The 17883-nt window shown below is 38.5% G+C and overlaps 1 protein-coding gene across 1 annotated transcript in view; it reads right to left on the bottom strand.

Annotated features, from left to right (window-relative positions):
• Nucleotides 1-244: 244 nt before the first annotated feature.
• The window catches only part of LOC114668178 (alpha-tectorin-like), a 108485-nt gene continuing 90846 nt past the window's right edge, over nucleotides 245-17883 (bottom strand). The window contains exons 18-23 of the mRNA XM_051920781.1: nucleotides 17334-17518; nucleotides 13574-13734; nucleotides 11996-12244; nucleotides 4815-4977; nucleotides 1542-1622; nucleotides 245-498 (exon numbers count right to left, since the gene is read on the bottom strand). Coding sequence (XP_051776741.1) covers nucleotides 487-498; nucleotides 1542-1622; nucleotides 4815-4977; nucleotides 11996-12244; nucleotides 13574-13734; nucleotides 17334-17518 — 851 coding nt within the window. The 3' untranslated portion in view covers nucleotides 245-486. The remainder of the gene's footprint in view (nucleotides 499-1541; nucleotides 1623-4814; nucleotides 4978-11995; nucleotides 12245-13573; nucleotides 13735-17333; nucleotides 17519-17883) is intronic.

The following is a 17883-nucleotide window of genomic DNA, read 5'->3' on the forward strand; positions in this document are numbered from 1 at the left end:
TGTGCATTAAGTATTCAGCATTTGGAAAATACTCTGACAATTTTATTGGTAGGTAGTTCCAAAAAAGTTTTAATATTAAAATCTATTGATTCATCTACATTTATGAATATAATCCATTTCAAATCTGAATTCACATAAAATGAAAGTCGTCCCCAAACAAATCTTCTCAATCCAAGAATCACGTCTTGTCCTTACAAGATTAAGAAGTTACAGTAAAGAGTCTAGATTGGATCTTCCCCTCAAATTAAACTCACAAGGTTTTATTCAATGTAAGGTCATTCCCAAAATCAACCACCACAAATGTATAAATGTATTAAGATAATTAAAATTCATTGTCTCATTTATAAGAAAGTTTTAATTAATGTTTAATTAATTTAATGATGTTAGTAAGCATCCTGTTGGATCTTCTGGCATTTTCTTCTCTTGATTTCAAACATAATGCTCCAGCCAGATGAAAAACTAGGATGAATTCTGATTATTCTTCCATCACTTTGATTCCTGAAAGAAATTTGAATAGAGGTAATTCATAAATGATGTAATATTCAACAGTTATGTCACTGGACAAATATGAAAATGGAAAAATGAAAGATTTCAGTTTATGATTTTTTAATTAGTTTTTGAAACCTTTCTTAAAGCAAGTTCTCACTTTGTCATTACTGGTTACTGTGTTAATGGGCAAAAATGTCAAACATTTGTCCATTTAAAATTAAATCTACAACATAATGAGGTGTGCAGAAAGTGAAGGGGCCTGAATACTTTCTGAATCCACTGTCACTTGATAGATCTCTTATTGTAGACACATTTTATTTCATTTTATTACTGACACACATTTTATTTCAAACTTAAAATGTTTCACTGGCAGAAATTAAATGAATAAATCCTTGCTTGGTGCAGTGGCATGCAATTAATTGATTTTTAATAACATTTATTAATGTTATGTTTTAAATGTATGTATTTTTTGTGACACTGCTATACTGTCAAGCTGTTCTCCTGCACACGGGAAAAATGCTAGAAATACTTGGAAGCTTTAGAATTCACAGATGAAAGGATTCTGTCGTCTTGTTGGACAGCACAACACAAACTAATATAATAGTCTACGTCTTCATGGAGGGGCTGGCTGGGTGGCCAGTTGGCCAAGGTCTCCAGGACTAAGGCTGTGGTGGACATTGTCTGTGACTCTGCATTATAACTGACTGTGGACCCCAGAGGTTTATTTTCTACAGAGATGCCATTCAAATTTTCCTCTTCTCTGTTGCTCTGTTGTCATATCTCAAATGCAACCTTAATGGACCTATATTATTGGAATTTATTTGTGGTAACCAATTTGAAATTGTTTGCTTTATTGTGGATTTAACCTAATCTGTAGTTTTATGTGTGCACATTATATGATTTGTAAAATCTGTCATTTATTATTATTGTTTCAGTGCTCCGCACCTTTACTCAGTGAAGAGCACTATGTAAAAGTGACTTGAATTGAACTGAATTGGATATTTTGTATGTATGCAGTTTCATTTTAAGATATTTTACCGATCACTTCTTACCTTTACATCAAGTCTGTGTGTCACTGATCTGGCAGATTTAATCGATCTGGACACTCTGTATGGTGATCTCCGGGGGCAACGCTGAGAAGTAAAATACAAATGTATCAGTACAAGTATAGAAAAGAGTGTGCCCAGGACAACAATGTAAGACTGGCTGTTTAAATTAAAACCTCACAATAATATTAAACATAACAGCATTCCTGCAATATAACAATAATATTAAATAATACAGTATTTTGTGTCCCTCTGTATCTGACATACCCTCTGGTCACCTTTCTTAAATATGGGGATTGCCACACCTGTTTGATATTCCAAGGAAACTTTACCCACCCTCCATGCTATACTGAATAGACACATTAAGGTGGGCCGGATTTACGAGTTGTTTTGTAAGCTTTGGTAATTCTAGTGTTAACCACTCTGTCCCAACAATGTCCAGTGCTTTCAACATCCCTGGTTGGATCTCATCCACCTCAACAGCCTTACCATCATGGAGCCCTCATACGTGTACAGCAGCTTCACCAGCCACTGGACATGTCAATCTTTGCTTCCTGATAGGAGGGAATGTCAACCAGGTTAAGGAGTTCCTGAAAGTGTTCCTTCTTTTCCAGAAGTGGTCAACACCCATCCATGCTTACCACAATCTGGGTAACCTCACGAATTCTACTTTGGGGGCATCAAACAGTTTGTCAGAACTGCCTTGGGGCCTTCTGAAAGTCTTCTTTCATTGCATCTCCAAATTCCTCCCATGTTCAAGCTTTTGCTTCCAGTCACTTTTTCAACAGTCCTCTTGGCCTGTCAGTACCTCTCAACCAGGTCAAGAGATCATGAAGAGACCATTTCCATGAAGGTCACCTTCTTTATTCTGACAGCTTCTCTCACCTCTGGTGTCCACCATTGGGTAGTAGGGATGCTGCCATGAGATGCTCAAACTGCCTTAAGACCACAGCTTTTATGTCTGTTTCCACAACTGGGGTCTTTAGCAGGGACCATCTGTACTCTTATTGCCTACCTCACTTTGCACATGAAAGAAGTGTAAAAGTTCAACTCATCCTGAATGGAAGTCTCAACCAGACATTCCAAGAACATCTTAACTGTTCATTGAGGCTTCCTCCATCTTTCTGGTCTATGCACTTCGCTTCAAATACAACTCCCAACCAAGTGGTAATCAGGTGACAGCTGTGGCTCTAAAACATGGCCTCGGGTCAGATGTCACAGCTAAAGTCTATCATTGACCTTCAGCCCAAGGTATTCTGGGATCAGTCTCCTTGTTATGAACATGATGTTTGTTATGAAAAATCTATGACTAGCACAGAAATCTGGAAGGCCATTGGTCCCAATCACGTCCCTCCAAGTATCTCTGTCATTATCAAAGAGAGGTGGTCCGTGTATTTAAGAAAGGTGACCAAAGGGTGTGTTCCAACTACTCCTCAGCCTCAGGCCAGTATCAGTGTGCTGGAGGGTAGATTTCATCCAATAGCTGAGTCTAAGATACAGGAGGAACAATGGGGATTCTGTCCTGGCCATGTAATAGTAGACCTGCTCTTTTCCCTGGCACAGTTGCTAGAAGGTTTGTGGGAGTATGATAACCCAGTCTGCATGTGTTCTGTAGATTTGGATAAAGTATATGATGGTTTCCCAGAGAATTTGTTGTGGTAGATGATATTTGGGATAATAGGGCCACAATTGTGAGCTATTCATTCTCTATATGAACACACTGAGAGCTGTCTCCAAATACTTAGTGTTAGGTCAAATTCGTTCACTTCCAATGAGATGTAAAACCAAGGTCCTGACACTCTGTGTTCATTAAACATCACTGGGCATCATTTGAAAAGAATAGGGTTTATCCTGATGTACTGGCTAAACTGCCCATCACCGCCTGTCTCTAACTGGCTTTCTCTCACACCCCTTCATCACTTTATAGCTAATGTGTGGTGAACACATGGGCGCAATAATGGCTGTCATTGCATCATCCATATGGGTGCTACACATTGGTGAAGGAAGAAGTGGTTCCCCTCTGTCTATGTGAAAAATTTGAATAGCAGAAAAAGCTATATAAATGAAATTAATTATTATTACTATTAGAGACACATTAGAGAGAAAGAGAGAGACACCCCATTCCATCAGAGAGACTGCTGAATCTAAACCAGGACAATGAACTCCTTTGACACGGAGGTTTTCTTTGCTGCTAATCTCCAGTAAGTTTTGAAGAAAGGGTGTATTAGGGATATACATCCAGATTTTACTATTATTCAGTGTTTTTTATCATTTATTTACTTTCTATTGTTCTATTCTTAATATGCACCATTTCTCTTTTAAGTTTCTGCACTTTGTTTACATACAGGTTGTCCAGATCTACTTATGCAACTGTTCGACTGACAACCGTCTCCGCCATTTTGGAATGCAGGGCAGGTGCTGCCATCTATCGACAACAAAAAGAATTTTAAGTGAAATCTCTATGTGCAGGGCAGGTACTGTGAATTCTCTATGTAATAAACTTAATAAGTTATAGCGTAACGAAAATTTCATAATTAGATCTGGACCACCCTATATCTTGAGTGATTGAAATAACAATATAGGGTACCTGGTGTGGGGAGAATGTTGCTTTCATTCCTCCAGGGTTTGCAGACTGACAGAGCAGTCCCAAAAGAGGATCAAACAATGGGAGCTGTGCTTCGTTGGATGGTAAGTGGCATTGCCTACTGTGTATCAGCTTCCGTGAGTCACGTTATTCAAGATCTTTAAGTGTAGATTTATCTGGGGATACTTGTGTGTTGCTCATCTTAAAAGCTAGTGAGTCCCTAGGTGTAGTACAGAGGAGTGACTGGCTGTTCAGGCATCACTTACAATCAGTACTTAAATAGAAAAAGTCTGTCTGTGTGTGTGTGTGTGGGTGTGTGTGCGTGTGTGTGTGTGTGTGTGTGTGTGTGTGTGTGTGTGTGGAATCTAATGGTATCATAGTAGGCTACCCCATAATCAGCTGGGCAAGTTCCACTAAGCTCATGATAATATACATCCCAGAATGTGTGCATTAGTTTGTGATGCTACATTTGATCAATGTGAGTGAGTGTGAGTATATGAGTTTGAGTTTCCGTAAATTGCCATTCCATCCAGGGTTTCTTTTTGTGTTGTGCTGCTTGAATGGGCTCTAGTACATTAATGTAACAGATAAATGTGCACTTAGGCAATGTATTTGAATTTGAAATTGAAATGTAAAGATTAATAAACAAAACAAAGTATTCCACTAGACAAGTTCTAGATTATTGTGTATCTTACCACTGTGCAGCTTGTAAACTGGAAATTACAGAGCTGAATGTTGCAGTGAACATAGAGGTGGTTAGAATCAGCCTTGAAACGGAACATATTGAAAGAGAAGCGGCTCACTGTGGAGATGCCATCTTGGATTATCTTTACTGTCCCATCAAGGGGATTGGGACACCTGTAGCATTAAAAGAAAAAAAAATCAGCATCATGGAAAAGTATGAGCATCAGTCAGTCATGATAACACGTAATTATACTTGGAAAGAAAACTTTTAAAATAAGTAGCTGATGTTAAGTTGTAGCATTTGTGATGGACGACCGGCTATGGACTCCGGTCGCCAGCCCCAGGCCGCTAGGAGGAGCCCTCCGGACAGCATATTCGTGCCCCGAGTTCCAGCAGGGCCTCATGGACTTTGTAGTGTTGTGACACAGCCCTGCTGGATACCTTGGGGGCCGCCGGCAGTCGCTGTAGGGGGGCTAGTGGGCTCTTGCATGCCCTATAACCCGGGAGTGCGTCTCAGTCACGTGACTGGAGGAAGCGACGTGCTCCCGGGATGAAGAAGAGGACTGTTTGCCCTGACCCGGAAGGAAATGGACTTGTGGGTTGTGCTTAGAACCACTTCCGGGTCAGGGGCTATAAAAGGACTCTGGGTAAGCCCAGACATTTGAGCTGAGCTGGGAGGTAGGAGGGCGAAGTGTCTGGGAGTGGAGGATTGGTTATTTGAGAGAATTTATTGTAGTTAATGAGTGTGGTGTGTGTAGTGCTTTGTGCACTGTACAATAATAAAAATAATAGTAGTTGTACTTTTACCTCGTGTCAAGAGTGGTACCTGAGGGTTCGAGAGGTGGACGAGCGCTACATCTGCTACACATTACATAACCTCTACTATGACTTTATTAACAAGCTGTGTTAAATTGTGAGGCTCCTAAGGAAAAATTCCTTTGTTTATGATTATTTTTTTGATATTTTTTCTCTGTCATTTTCTGCACTTTTTTATGGTAGGTTTTTAACAGTGAAGAACTCAGCAGTTGCACCTTAACGTGTTTTCATCTGTAGTTTTTCTTTAGGTTATATATTTAAATATTTTACATCTTACTGCAAAACCATTGTTGTTTCTTTTGGGTGAAGCCATCCAAAGGCGTTTTCACACTCCTGGTCTGTCTACTGTGTTCCGAATCAAGGGATGATTTGTTACTTTATTCTAATTTCGATTTAGTTGGGTTGCATTTCACACTGCAGACTTTTATGCAAACTAAACATCCTGTGGGTGTGTTGAGGACTTTTTGATTGGGCAAAAAAAAAAATTTTTCAAGTCAAGTCAAGTTGGGGAGCATGCACTGGTACAGTGCGTTGCCTCACCCGCTACACGATGAAACAACTTGGAATCCCGGTTGCCAACCCCGCAGGCAGACATGCGGTCCAGTCCCACCCTCTGGAAATGACCCTCTATCTGCTGCAGCCAGGTGTTACATGGGCGACCACTTGGTCTGGTCCAGCCACTCGGGTGCCCAACAATGAGGATCTTACAAACTGGATCACCCTCGGGGAAACATGCCACATGGCCATAGTGCCATAACTGACACTCCCTCACAATACAGGTGTAGCAGTAGAGGCGTGTGTCCACCTCTTGAACCCTCAGGTACCACTCCAAACACCAGGTAAAAGTCCAAGACTTCTTTATTTTTAAATGATTACGTGCACAAAGCACCCTCCACTCCACACTACTCATATAAACAATACACTCACAATAATACTCTCTCCTCCTCGCCCAGACACTTCGCCACCCTACCTCCCAGCTCAGCTCAGTGTCTGGGTTTTCCCAGAGTCCCTTTATACAGCCCGACCCGGAGGTGTTCCTGTCCAACAGTCCACAATTCCTTATTCCTTCCGGGTCAGGGTAAACAGTTCTTATCTTCACCCCGGAAGCACGTCGTTTCTTACTGTCCCGGGATTATGACGCACTTCCGGGTTATAGGGCATGTATGAGACCCCAGGCCTCCCGACAGTGACTCCTAGTGGCCCCCAAGGTATCCAGCAGAGCTGTGCATAAAAACTACATAGTCCATGAGGCCCTGCTGGAATTCAGGGCCCGTCCATGCTGTCGGGAGAGCTCCTCCTGGTGGCCTGGGGGTGAGGGCCGGAATATGAAGCCAGCCATCCTTCACACAGGTAATGTGCCTCATTCGGGAATCCATGAGCAACCGCTCATTCAACACAAAGTCAAACCAACGGTACCCAAGGATTCTCCAGAGAAACACAGTACCAAAGGAGTTTAGTCTTCGCCTCAAGTCACTGTATAGCGTCCATGTCTCGCAACCATATAGCAAGACTGGAAGCAACAGAACTCTAAAGACTTAGACCTTCATTCTTTTGCATAGATATCGGGAGTGTTACACACCCCTTTCCAGCAACCTCATGACCCCCCATGCTCTCCCAATACGTCTACTGACTTCATAGGAAGAGTCACCAGAGACATGAATGTCACTGCCAAGTTAAGTAAACCTCTCAACAAAGTCGACATTCTCTCCGCAGTCAGACACACCGCTTATGGCTGTGCCTTTCATTAAAGGCCTGGACACATTAAAGGCCAGGACACTGGATAAAAATTTTTTTCACTGGAAAAAAATATAATGGAAGGTCATCAATAGTTGTTTTTGCCCAATTCTGCATTTTCCATGATTATTTGTTTATTTACCAAACACAGCTGTGTGAGGAAAACCTTATCGAATAACTAGAAAACACAAATTATGTGCTACTACACATGGTACAAAAAGGGCACATTTCAAAGAGGCGAGTGTACAAAAGAAAGAAAGCACTGCTGAGGGAATACACCAGCGTTTCTCAACCTTTTTGCTCTTGCGGAATCCTTGAAATAATTTTCATGTTCTAGGGAACTCCTACATAATAATTATATTATTATTAGTATTTTTTTATTTTTAGATTTAAAGATCATAAGGAAAACATGTATAGCATAATATAACAATAATAACCGCTATACTTAATCATCAAAAGAATCAGATAAATCAAAGTAAAATGTCTTATAAACAAATGTATGTGCCAAAGAAATGTTATGATTAATAAAATTACTTTTCTAATGTGAAACCTGTGCCACATTTTCAGAGTGAGAAATTTCAACAAAATAAAAAAAATGAAAAGAAGATGATAAATAAAACAGACTAATAAAACTGAAGCAGGTCGTGTTTTTAAAGGGCACTAGCTGTTCGAACGAAATTTACTCCAACAGAAATTCAATTTACTCCAACACTTGTTCAAACAATGACATTTAGTGTGCGTGACGTGATGTGCGTCTGACTTAGGTCAGCATAACCTCAAAGTAACAAGTTAATAATTTTGTGATATTTATTGTTAATAGTTTAATCAATGTCATACATCAACATAAAAATTACTACTGATTACTATAGAATAGCTAGAACAATATCGAACAAACTGCGAAAAACCACGGTCGGATAATATACTTTTGGCGTTATGTTCAGAAAGTAAAGAATTTATAAGGTTAAGTTTTGTATGTGCTCTAGCAGCACCAACTCGTGATTTGGTGAATGAAAATCATGTTCGAACACCTGCTTGAGCACGTTTATAATGCATGCTTATTAGCTCAAACTGTATTTAAAAAAATGCCAATTTTAAAGTTCAAATACCCAAACTGTTGTTCGAGTAATTTAAAAACACGGCCTAAATAAAAACAAACCAAAGAAATATACTCGAAAACGGGGAAAACATATAAACTTTTCATATTAATGAGTGAATGCATACCTGCATGCTAGAAAACACATAGGATTAATAAGAGACTGACTGAACTTCTCACGTTTCTTGCTTGCACTAACCAGCACCAGTTAACTCATAAGCGACACGAGCGCTAATTTCTGTATGATAAGTGAAGCACGGACAGCATTGACGTGCATCCTAGTGGCTGCTAATACAACTAACGCAAACTTGAATTTATTCCTTTTAGAGAAGGTTGATTATTTTCTTCCACTATTCAACTTTATTTATTTGCCACTGCTATTCATTACCATTTCTCGCAGAACTCTAAGGTTCCACAGAACCCCGGTTGAGAAAAGCTGGAAAACACTGATGGCCTTCAGTGTTATGGCATTAGACTTATCAAGTGAGTTTAACTTAACTGTACGATGCGGCGCATTTACTCTCCAGTAGCAACCAAATGAACCTAACCTCAATCTAGGCTCTGATTGACTGGTAAATTGTATGAGTTATTTTATACAAATTGTGTCACATTTTCTACCTTTGTGTGCTTATTGATAGTCACCTTGCAATTGTTTTTAATGCTCCATGTTAACTCTTGACTCTGTTGTGAGTGAAGTTCATTACAGCCTGATATAATTACACCAGTAAATGCACATTATTTCCTGTAGTTAGATTGGTCCTATGTTGAATCACATTCAAAACTTACACAAATAGCTTCAGGATTCGCTGTATACTGCACTGATACCACTCTTTCCAAAGGGTTTCAGTCCATTTTTTTTCTTGGTGCATACTTGAGTGATTGGGATGTTCACATCTACCTAAACAAACTGATCTTTCAGGGAAATTGTATCACAGTTCGGAAAAAGAAAATCACACCAAAGGAACTAGTTGTGAAAACGCCTCAATGTTACTGTAAAGGAATGCTGCTACACTCTTAAAAATAAAGGCGCAGGAGCAGCTCTTCAGAGAGTGCCATATGAGGAAACACTCATCCAAATGAAGGTTCCAGAAAGAGCTTTTATTTATTTAGATCTGTAACAGGCTCCATTCAGTAAATAACCATGAACAAATGACCTGTCTGGTCTGGAATCTCCTCCTGCACCACCTTAGGGGTTGCTAGAGAATTATTTAGAGGTAATATACTTTAGATGTAGCCTACTATAATCCAAATCTAACAGCATTTTTGTTTGCAGTGTGTAAATTGAAATATAAGAATTGGTTTAGGAAAAATACTGAGATGGTCAAGTAAAGAATGTACCAGAAGAAAGGTTGACGTAATATACAAAATGTACTGAAGGATGACTAAGAAGTCAGCAGATGTCCTACACAACCAGAATGGACAGTTGTTATATTCACAGAGATTTCAAGGGTGGTATAAGAAGAACCAGAAAAATAATAAGATTGACTTTTATTTTATATGTCATTTGGGTATAAGCTGATGAACCAACCAGAGTAAATGCATGTATTGACTGACACTGTTATGTAAATGAATTTGCTTATAAAACAGACCTCTACCCTTTAATATTTTGACCATTCTGACCATGCTGTAATAGACTGCTTGTGAGGAATGCTCCCTCTTCATTAAGTAACATTGAAAGAAGAGATTCTAAATTTAAGATAATATTTTATTAATATATCTAATAAATTTTATTTCTTCCACAGGGTGCATTCTATCTCTCTAAAGGACCCCTGGGCCAGGTCCACCAGTTCTCTGGCCAGCAAACTCCTCCACCAGTTCAGCGACCCTGAGCTCGAGGTGCTGGATCAGCTGGCATCTCCTGCAGATGTAGCCCTCATAGACATTTGACTCCTACAAACCATCATCAGAAAAGTCCAACATCCAACAGGACTTGCATTGCACTGGCCTTATTAGTACTAGGGTGTTGTACCGTGTTAGCCATTATGAATGTAGAGAATAGCCAAGCAAAATGACACCTTTTATTGGCTAACTAAAAAGATTACAATATGGAAGCTTTCGAGGCAACTCAGGCAGCTTCTTCAGGCAAGATGTAAATGAAAAACTGGCCTTATTATTAAAATTTGATTTACGATTTGTAAAACTGCCTTAACTTTTTTTTTTCTTAAAATTAAATGATTTAACTTCAATGGTAACATTAAGAACTGCTACAGCTATTTTACACCTTCTGTCCCCTTAAGCTCCTGTACTGTTTTCCATCTCAGCTGCCTGCTGTTTGTCCTCCTATGAGGTTAACTTTACTTTTCTCGGTCTGTTCTCCTAACTTTGCGCTCCTCTTACTTATAAGCTCTCCACTCGCACTGTTTGTATTCCCCCATATTACTGATCACTTACTCTGTCGCCCGCTTAACTAGCTAAGAACTGTTCAATCTACAGTACAATAAACAAAGAAATAAAACTTGACTATCTTATCTGCCCCAACAATATGGTGTCCATTTTAGGACCGTACAACAGCCCCTTGTGCCTGATCAGCACCTTAACGCAGGCCGCTTACCTGCGCACCTTTAACTGCTTTGAAGTCGGCTGTGGACATTTTTTTTTCTTTTAAACTAAGGAATCTCAGATAGGACGACGCGGTTACTTACTTACAGATTCCGATAACGGTTACTGCTGCTTTCTACCCTGCCTCCTCAATGCTAGTTCAAACACAGACAACAAGAACGTGTACACAATACAAGTAGGCCTACAAGTAACTTTTCCAAGCGCACCTCCAAACAACGTTTGCTCTTTTGCGGGTGAAAAAAAAGCAAAAAATAACCCTTCTAATAGGGTAAAAAAAGCTTTGAAAACCCAAGTTTTTAAGAGCAAATGTTATTTTTTATTAACTCTCACACCACAAAACAGCAAAACCTCTCAGCAGACTCTCGCGTTTGCAAAGTTGACGTCAGCACGTCTCAAGCCAACTAAGCAAACTAAGAATCATCTATCAATGTTTAAAAAAAAGCAGTAGGCTGGAGCAATCTTGTGACGATAAACGGATACAGGTAAAGGTTGGATATAATCTTGTTGCTAGTTTTTAAATCTTTACATGGGCTTGCTCCTGCCTATTTATCTGAATTGTGTGCTTTACACCAGCCATCCAGAGTGCTTAGATCTTCTGGTCAGTTGTCTCTTGTTGTCCCTCGTACGAAGAGTAAAACTAAGGGGGACAGGGCTTTTGCAGCCTGTGGAACTCTTTACCTCATTAGATAAAGGAGTCGTCTACAATTGAACTGTTCAAAATAAGATTAAAGACTCATTTCTATTCACTTGCTTTCCGTGACCTTCAGTAATACTGATGGTTTCCTCATTGTGATTATGTAATCTTACTTCCATTTATTATTTATTTTATTTATGTTCATTTATTTTATTTCTGTTTATGTTATTTATGTTATTTGTATGTTTTTTTCTTCTTTTATTGTAAAGCACTTTGGCCAAAGCATTCCTATGTTGTTTTAAATGTGCTATATATATATATAAATAAATTGACATTGACATAAAAGAGAATCTTACTGATGTATGATGAGGTCCCAGCGGAGTTCACTATCTGGGTCTGTGTCTGGAGTCGCCCAGCATGATTGCAGTGTACTGACAAACTGAGTTTCATCAACTCCAAAAACATTGGCAGCAACGTATACTTTCTCATCGAGGAAAACATTTAGCATCCCGCCAGAATAGGGCTGCTGAAACTGGGCATCGTGGTAAGCAACCAACATGACCTGGTAATGACCTTCACCCCCTGGCAGTTCTTCATAAACCACACTAAAAAGTGCAAAAGGAAAGCATTGTAAACACCATACAAAATCATGTGATTACAAAAAGAAAAATCTAGAAAATATCTTAAAAGAATATTCCACCCAAAAACTTACTTACTCCATGTAGTTTGTAGTGGTGGTTGAGAAATTTTTTTAATTTCATGTGTATTGAGTATTCAAACTCAGTGGAATCGATAGGTGGCCAACTCTAGGTAGTACCAATCGATGTAAGAAAAGTCCATGAACATGTGTCGCATAATCCACATGTTCAGTATCCATTTTTATGGTCATATAATGTGCAAAATGTGTGCACTTTTTTCTAAAATATTATTAACAGCTAATTCCTGAAAACTTGTATTGAATGTAAACATTGAATGTCTTAATTCCCATGATATTATGAATCAAACATCCGCCTCTTCCCATCATTCATTGGTGAAAAAACCTGTCTATAATTCAAACGCAGAGCATTGTGGGAATGACATCTTAACTGTATACATTTAATGCAGGGTTTCAGGAAGAAACTGTTAATAATATTTTAGCAAATAATGCACACATGATGCATGTTTTGACCACACAAATGGATTTCAGACATGTGGATTATGTGACACCAGTTATGTGATAATTTTTGTTCTTTTTTCCATCGATGTTTGTCACATCATTTCTTCTCTGTCCAGAGTTGTCCGGAGTCCACGCAGGTGGCACAGTGGTAGCACTGCTGATTTGCACTAAGAAGATTGTGGGTTCACTTCCCGAGTCCTCCCTGCGTGGAGAGCGCTTTGAGTAGTGAGAAAAGCGCTATATAAATGTGAAGAATTGGCCACCTATCAACTCCATTGAGTTTAAGTAGTCAACATTTAATTTCTCCATAAAAATAGGAGATTAAAATGTTTTCTCAGCCACCACTACAAACTACATGGGGTACGTAACATTTTAATTTTTTTTTTCTTGGAATATTCCTTTAAAAAAAGCCTTGTATTCAACCTTCTTTGGGATTTTACACCTCAATGATATAAAATTTAAAGCGGCTGCTACCACTAATGAGTATATCATTATTTAAAAGATGTATCAATTAGTGTCAGAAAGATACTGTATATTTCAATGATAAAGAAATCTGAACTTAAATAGATTAATGCACATTTAATTTTAATCAAATCAAGTAGTTATAATAACATAAACGTGACAAAAAATTAGCCCCTTAATTTTGGAAAACCATCAGAAATGCATCTAATTGATTTTGAAGTATTCAATATACATTACAATATAAAGTTAAAAAGCAATTTGAGGGAATAGGTTTTTTTACTTAATTCAAAGTGTTTGATAGTCTAGATATACTTACGTCTGTTCTGGATTCAAGCCAAAGATAGAGGCCTGCTCTATTATTGGATATGCACAGTCAAATGAAATGTTGACCTGCTTTGCTCGACTAATGACTGCCCCATAAACATCATCTGCTGAACCAACAATGCTGTTCCTATACACAAAATGAGTGCTGTTCATCTGTAGAGGCATAATATGTACTATATTTAAATGAAGCACAGATATATTTTACACAACTTAACTCTATCATTTTATCTTTTAAATAAGGTAACACTTGTCATGCATATTTGTCAGTGAATCACCCTCTGGACTCATCTAAGTAAGGTATGTAGTACCACTCCGGGATGAGAAGGGGAGCTGGCGCTAATCATGTCCTCTTCCATTCCCTCCATAGTGCCAAGAAGACACTCAGATGTTTTAACATTGGCAGAATGGTAACATAAATCTAGCATTCCTGCCTCCATGACATTTGAAGGTTCTCGCCATTCATTTGTGGACTGATTGGTACCAGCAAGTGTGTTTGACTGCATTTGATTATTAACACGGAATATTGGAAACGTGTCAGAAGTACTCCTCGATTAACAAAATGCTTTTAGTTTTTCGTGTGTTGTGAATTGAATAACTTCCATTCTCTTTTCCATCCACAACAAAAGGAAGATTCAATGTATAAGCACTGGCTGCTGCACCACCAGATCACACTCTTTGACAATAGCTATAGTGAATAACTGGATTAAAACTAAACAAGTCCTTAATTTGTAGGTTCTGTTACTGGATTGCACACAGCATACTCTTTTCTGAATGGCTGTGTGACTGAGCCCTGCAAAGCCTTGCATGCCGTTCACCCTTGGTCCCTGCCTTACATCAAGTGCTGCTGCAAAAGTCACTGGCTCTCTGCGACCTTGAACTGTGTGAATTCACTTTAGCCCTCAGCATATGCAAGAATAAACGTATACTCATAATGGCTGTTCAGTTCTTGTCATTTGATTGCATGTTACATACATGCTTAAACTCTCCCTCCATCGCTGTCACTAGACGACCAGAGCATGAAGATACTGACTGCAGCAAAATAACATAATTAAATGCAAAATAACACAATTCCTTTGTGAAATACCACAATAATGTGTATTAATAAACGTTGATGCTTTCTAATTTTACTACAAAGTGATCTTTCATGCAGGGGATCAATAAAGATTTACATTCAATGTGTAATCTGAGAAGTGTCTCTTTCTGATTATATGTTCCTAATATCCTAATATTTTGCTTTCTGTTGCTTTTAAACAGTATTTTGTAACTTTAAATTTTCTTTCACTGTCTGGTGGTGGGTATGTGTTCTTAATATTATAACTTAATATTATATTGGGATGCAGTGGTTAATAGTGTTGCCTTACACATTCAGAATACTGCACTCATGGTCTTCACGTGGGCTTTACTCCAGCTTTCTTCCCAATTGAAGATTTTAAATTGGCCCAATTTATGTGAGTGTGGCCTGCAATGTCACCCATCCATGTGGTGCAATCCTAGAAGTTGATGCTGCCGGGAAAGGCTTTGGTCTCTGACCTAGGTTTGTGTCAGTTTAAAAATAGACTGGATAGATGTTTAATTTTTTTCATTAGTATTTGACCTGTTCATAACAATAGAAGGAAACAAGCAATTGAGTGCATTTTCAATTCTACAGAATAACTACAACAAGACTAAAAAATAATGTTAAGTTTGAGTTAAAAGCAGAATTCACCTAATGATTAAGATGTCATAACAAAAGCCAGTAACCACAAGAGGGCACTAGAATTAAAATTGGCTACTCAAACTACTCACAGCAAGGATTTCATTACTTATGATTTAAAATTGTTATATTCGTAATAGAAACATTTTTCAGTATTAATCGTTTTAAAAAGTATTACAGTAAAAAGTAAAAACAATGCATAGCCCCCACAGAGAATTTCCATTCCGCTTTAAATGCACAGTCTCTTCTTTATCTTTATACCTGCATATATGTATTAAAATTTTGCCTTTTGTTATAATAATGAATCTATCTATCTATCTATCTATCTATCTATCTATCTATCTATCTATCTATCTATCTATCTATCTATCTATCTATCTATCTATCTATCTATCTATCTATCTATCTATCTATCTATTGAAAATGAAATACTTAAGTGGTAACATAATGTGAAGTGGAGAGAAAACCCCTGGCACAAGGCATGGCAAAGCCCTCCATAAAACCTCTAAGCAAAAGACAAAAACACACAGAATAAATGAAAATTGGGAAAGCACGGGCTGGTAATGGTCAGTAGTGTTGTGGTTTGGTTTATTTTGATTGTTTTAATTTCTGTGTTCTCTTTTGTTGACATTAGAGAAATTACTTCTATAATTTCATTTAGTTTTAGTTTTACTTTTTGTAGTTACATTTTCTCACATTTTTCTATGACACCTTTTTGTTTTGTATGAGCTCTGCCATTTTGTGGGTTGTTTGTTTGTGGTTGCCACCACATTACTGAGCACAGAAAACCAAGAGTGAGTGGCAAATGATGGCACTTATACAACGGTATAAAGGTCAGCACTTTGCACTTGTTAGTTGTCCAAGAGTGCAGATATGCACCACATCTTTAGTGTCTTTTCTTTAGTCATTTAGTGTTCCTGGCACTCAATCTTTTGTTAAAGAATTTTGATTTAGTTTATTGCTTTGTCTTATGATTTGGGCCTCAAACCTGCCACATTTCTACCAGAGAGAGATCTTGGAAGACACCAGAGCAGGAGGAAGATTAGCATCTGAGGAGAGCAGGCAGTCAGGCAAATGCCAGGGAGGGCTATCGAGAGGCCACTAGAACTTCTAACCATGGAAGGTGGGACTATGTTACTCATTTAACTTTGGAGCCAGGAAGGACAAGCAACAGGCTGATATTGTTTTGAATGGGCTTTGAGGAGTAGCACACGATTTTGAATTGTATGAAATGTAACCTTTAAGACATGAAACTTTTGAGCTCCCTTGTAGCCATAACCATTCAAGTGCTGCTTAAGACTTAGGGATGCATGAACACTGAGGACCATTAGTCAGGTGTCAGTGCAGCCCACGAAAGGCCAATCCTTATTCTGGAAGTGACAATGAGAAAGCAGCCACGAGGAGAAGGATCTATTGAATGTGAAAGGTAAATGGGGTGGTAAGATGAGACAATGAGAGGTGAGAAGGGAGAGCGTGGTGTGATTGTGCAGAGGGTGCCACCTCAAAAGAGAGAAGGGAGAGCTACCTGTGCAGACTGACACAGATAGGTAAAAGGTTTCATGTTTGTGTCTTTGTACTTCATGTTGTCCCTTTTTATCTTTCTTCTGTATGCTTATAAACCAAACTGAAATAAAGAAAGAATCAAGATCTGCATCTCCTTGGCCTTTGGAAGCTTTGGAGAGACAAAGAGAAACTCCTTGGTGTGGAGAACATGCTTTGTTGTGCCAGGTGAAGTCCTATGAAGAATTTTAAACTTCACCTGTCCAGCATTCAAACACTCACAAATATTATGCTGCTCTATGAAGCCAGCATATCATAAAAAGGACATAACAAATATATTAATAGAATCCTTCAGAAGTGGTAATGAGTTTACAAGTTTAATTGCCGCTCACGTTTTTATTTTCTTTTTTCTTAGGTAATAATAGCAAGATTTAACTAAAAAGGAAGTAATGGTAACCCAGTAGTGGCTAACAAAACAGGTATAATGAAAATCCCCAGCTAGTTAATAATTTATTAATCTGGAAAATATTGTTTCTTTATTTTTTTTTCCTGGTTTTACCGTAAGTGTGGTTCCACATTGATTTCCTAGGCTGTCAAAGTTGAACTCGACTCGGCCATCCACAATGGCTCCAGTACAATTGGGATCATTCATGTGCAGGTCACGAGCTACAAGGCCATCTTCAAACAGGAGGCATCGTGAGAGTGACAGTGATCCTGAGCCACCCTGACAAGTGTCCCTAAAATCTGCAATTAAAAAAATAAGTGACATTCTTTGAAGTTTTCTTAACACTATGGTATGTTAGCAAGTTTCTTGGTGAAAATTCAAATGCAAATTCAAAAAGTGGACATTTTAGTGTGGCCGAATCTTGTGAATCTTAATGTTAGGTAAGGTGGTTTATTGATGTAAACGTATTGTGCTATAAATGAACAACTATTGAAATAGTCATCAAGCTTAAAAACAGCAGAATGAATAAATGCACAGCTCTGTTTTCACCTTATAGCTTTAGTAAAATATGAACAGTATGAGCAGCGTAACGCCATGCACAAGCAGCACAAATCCAGCAAGTCATGCACTGCAACTGGTAGCGGACACAGATCTTCTGTTTTGT

Source organism: Erpetoichthys calabaricus, chromosome 17 (genome assembly GCF_900747795.2).
Source record: "Erpetoichthys calabaricus chromosome 17, fErpCal1.3, whole genome shotgun sequence".
Lineage (NCBI taxonomy): Eukaryota > Metazoa > Chordata > Cladistia > Polypteriformes > Polypteridae > Erpetoichthys > Erpetoichthys calabaricus.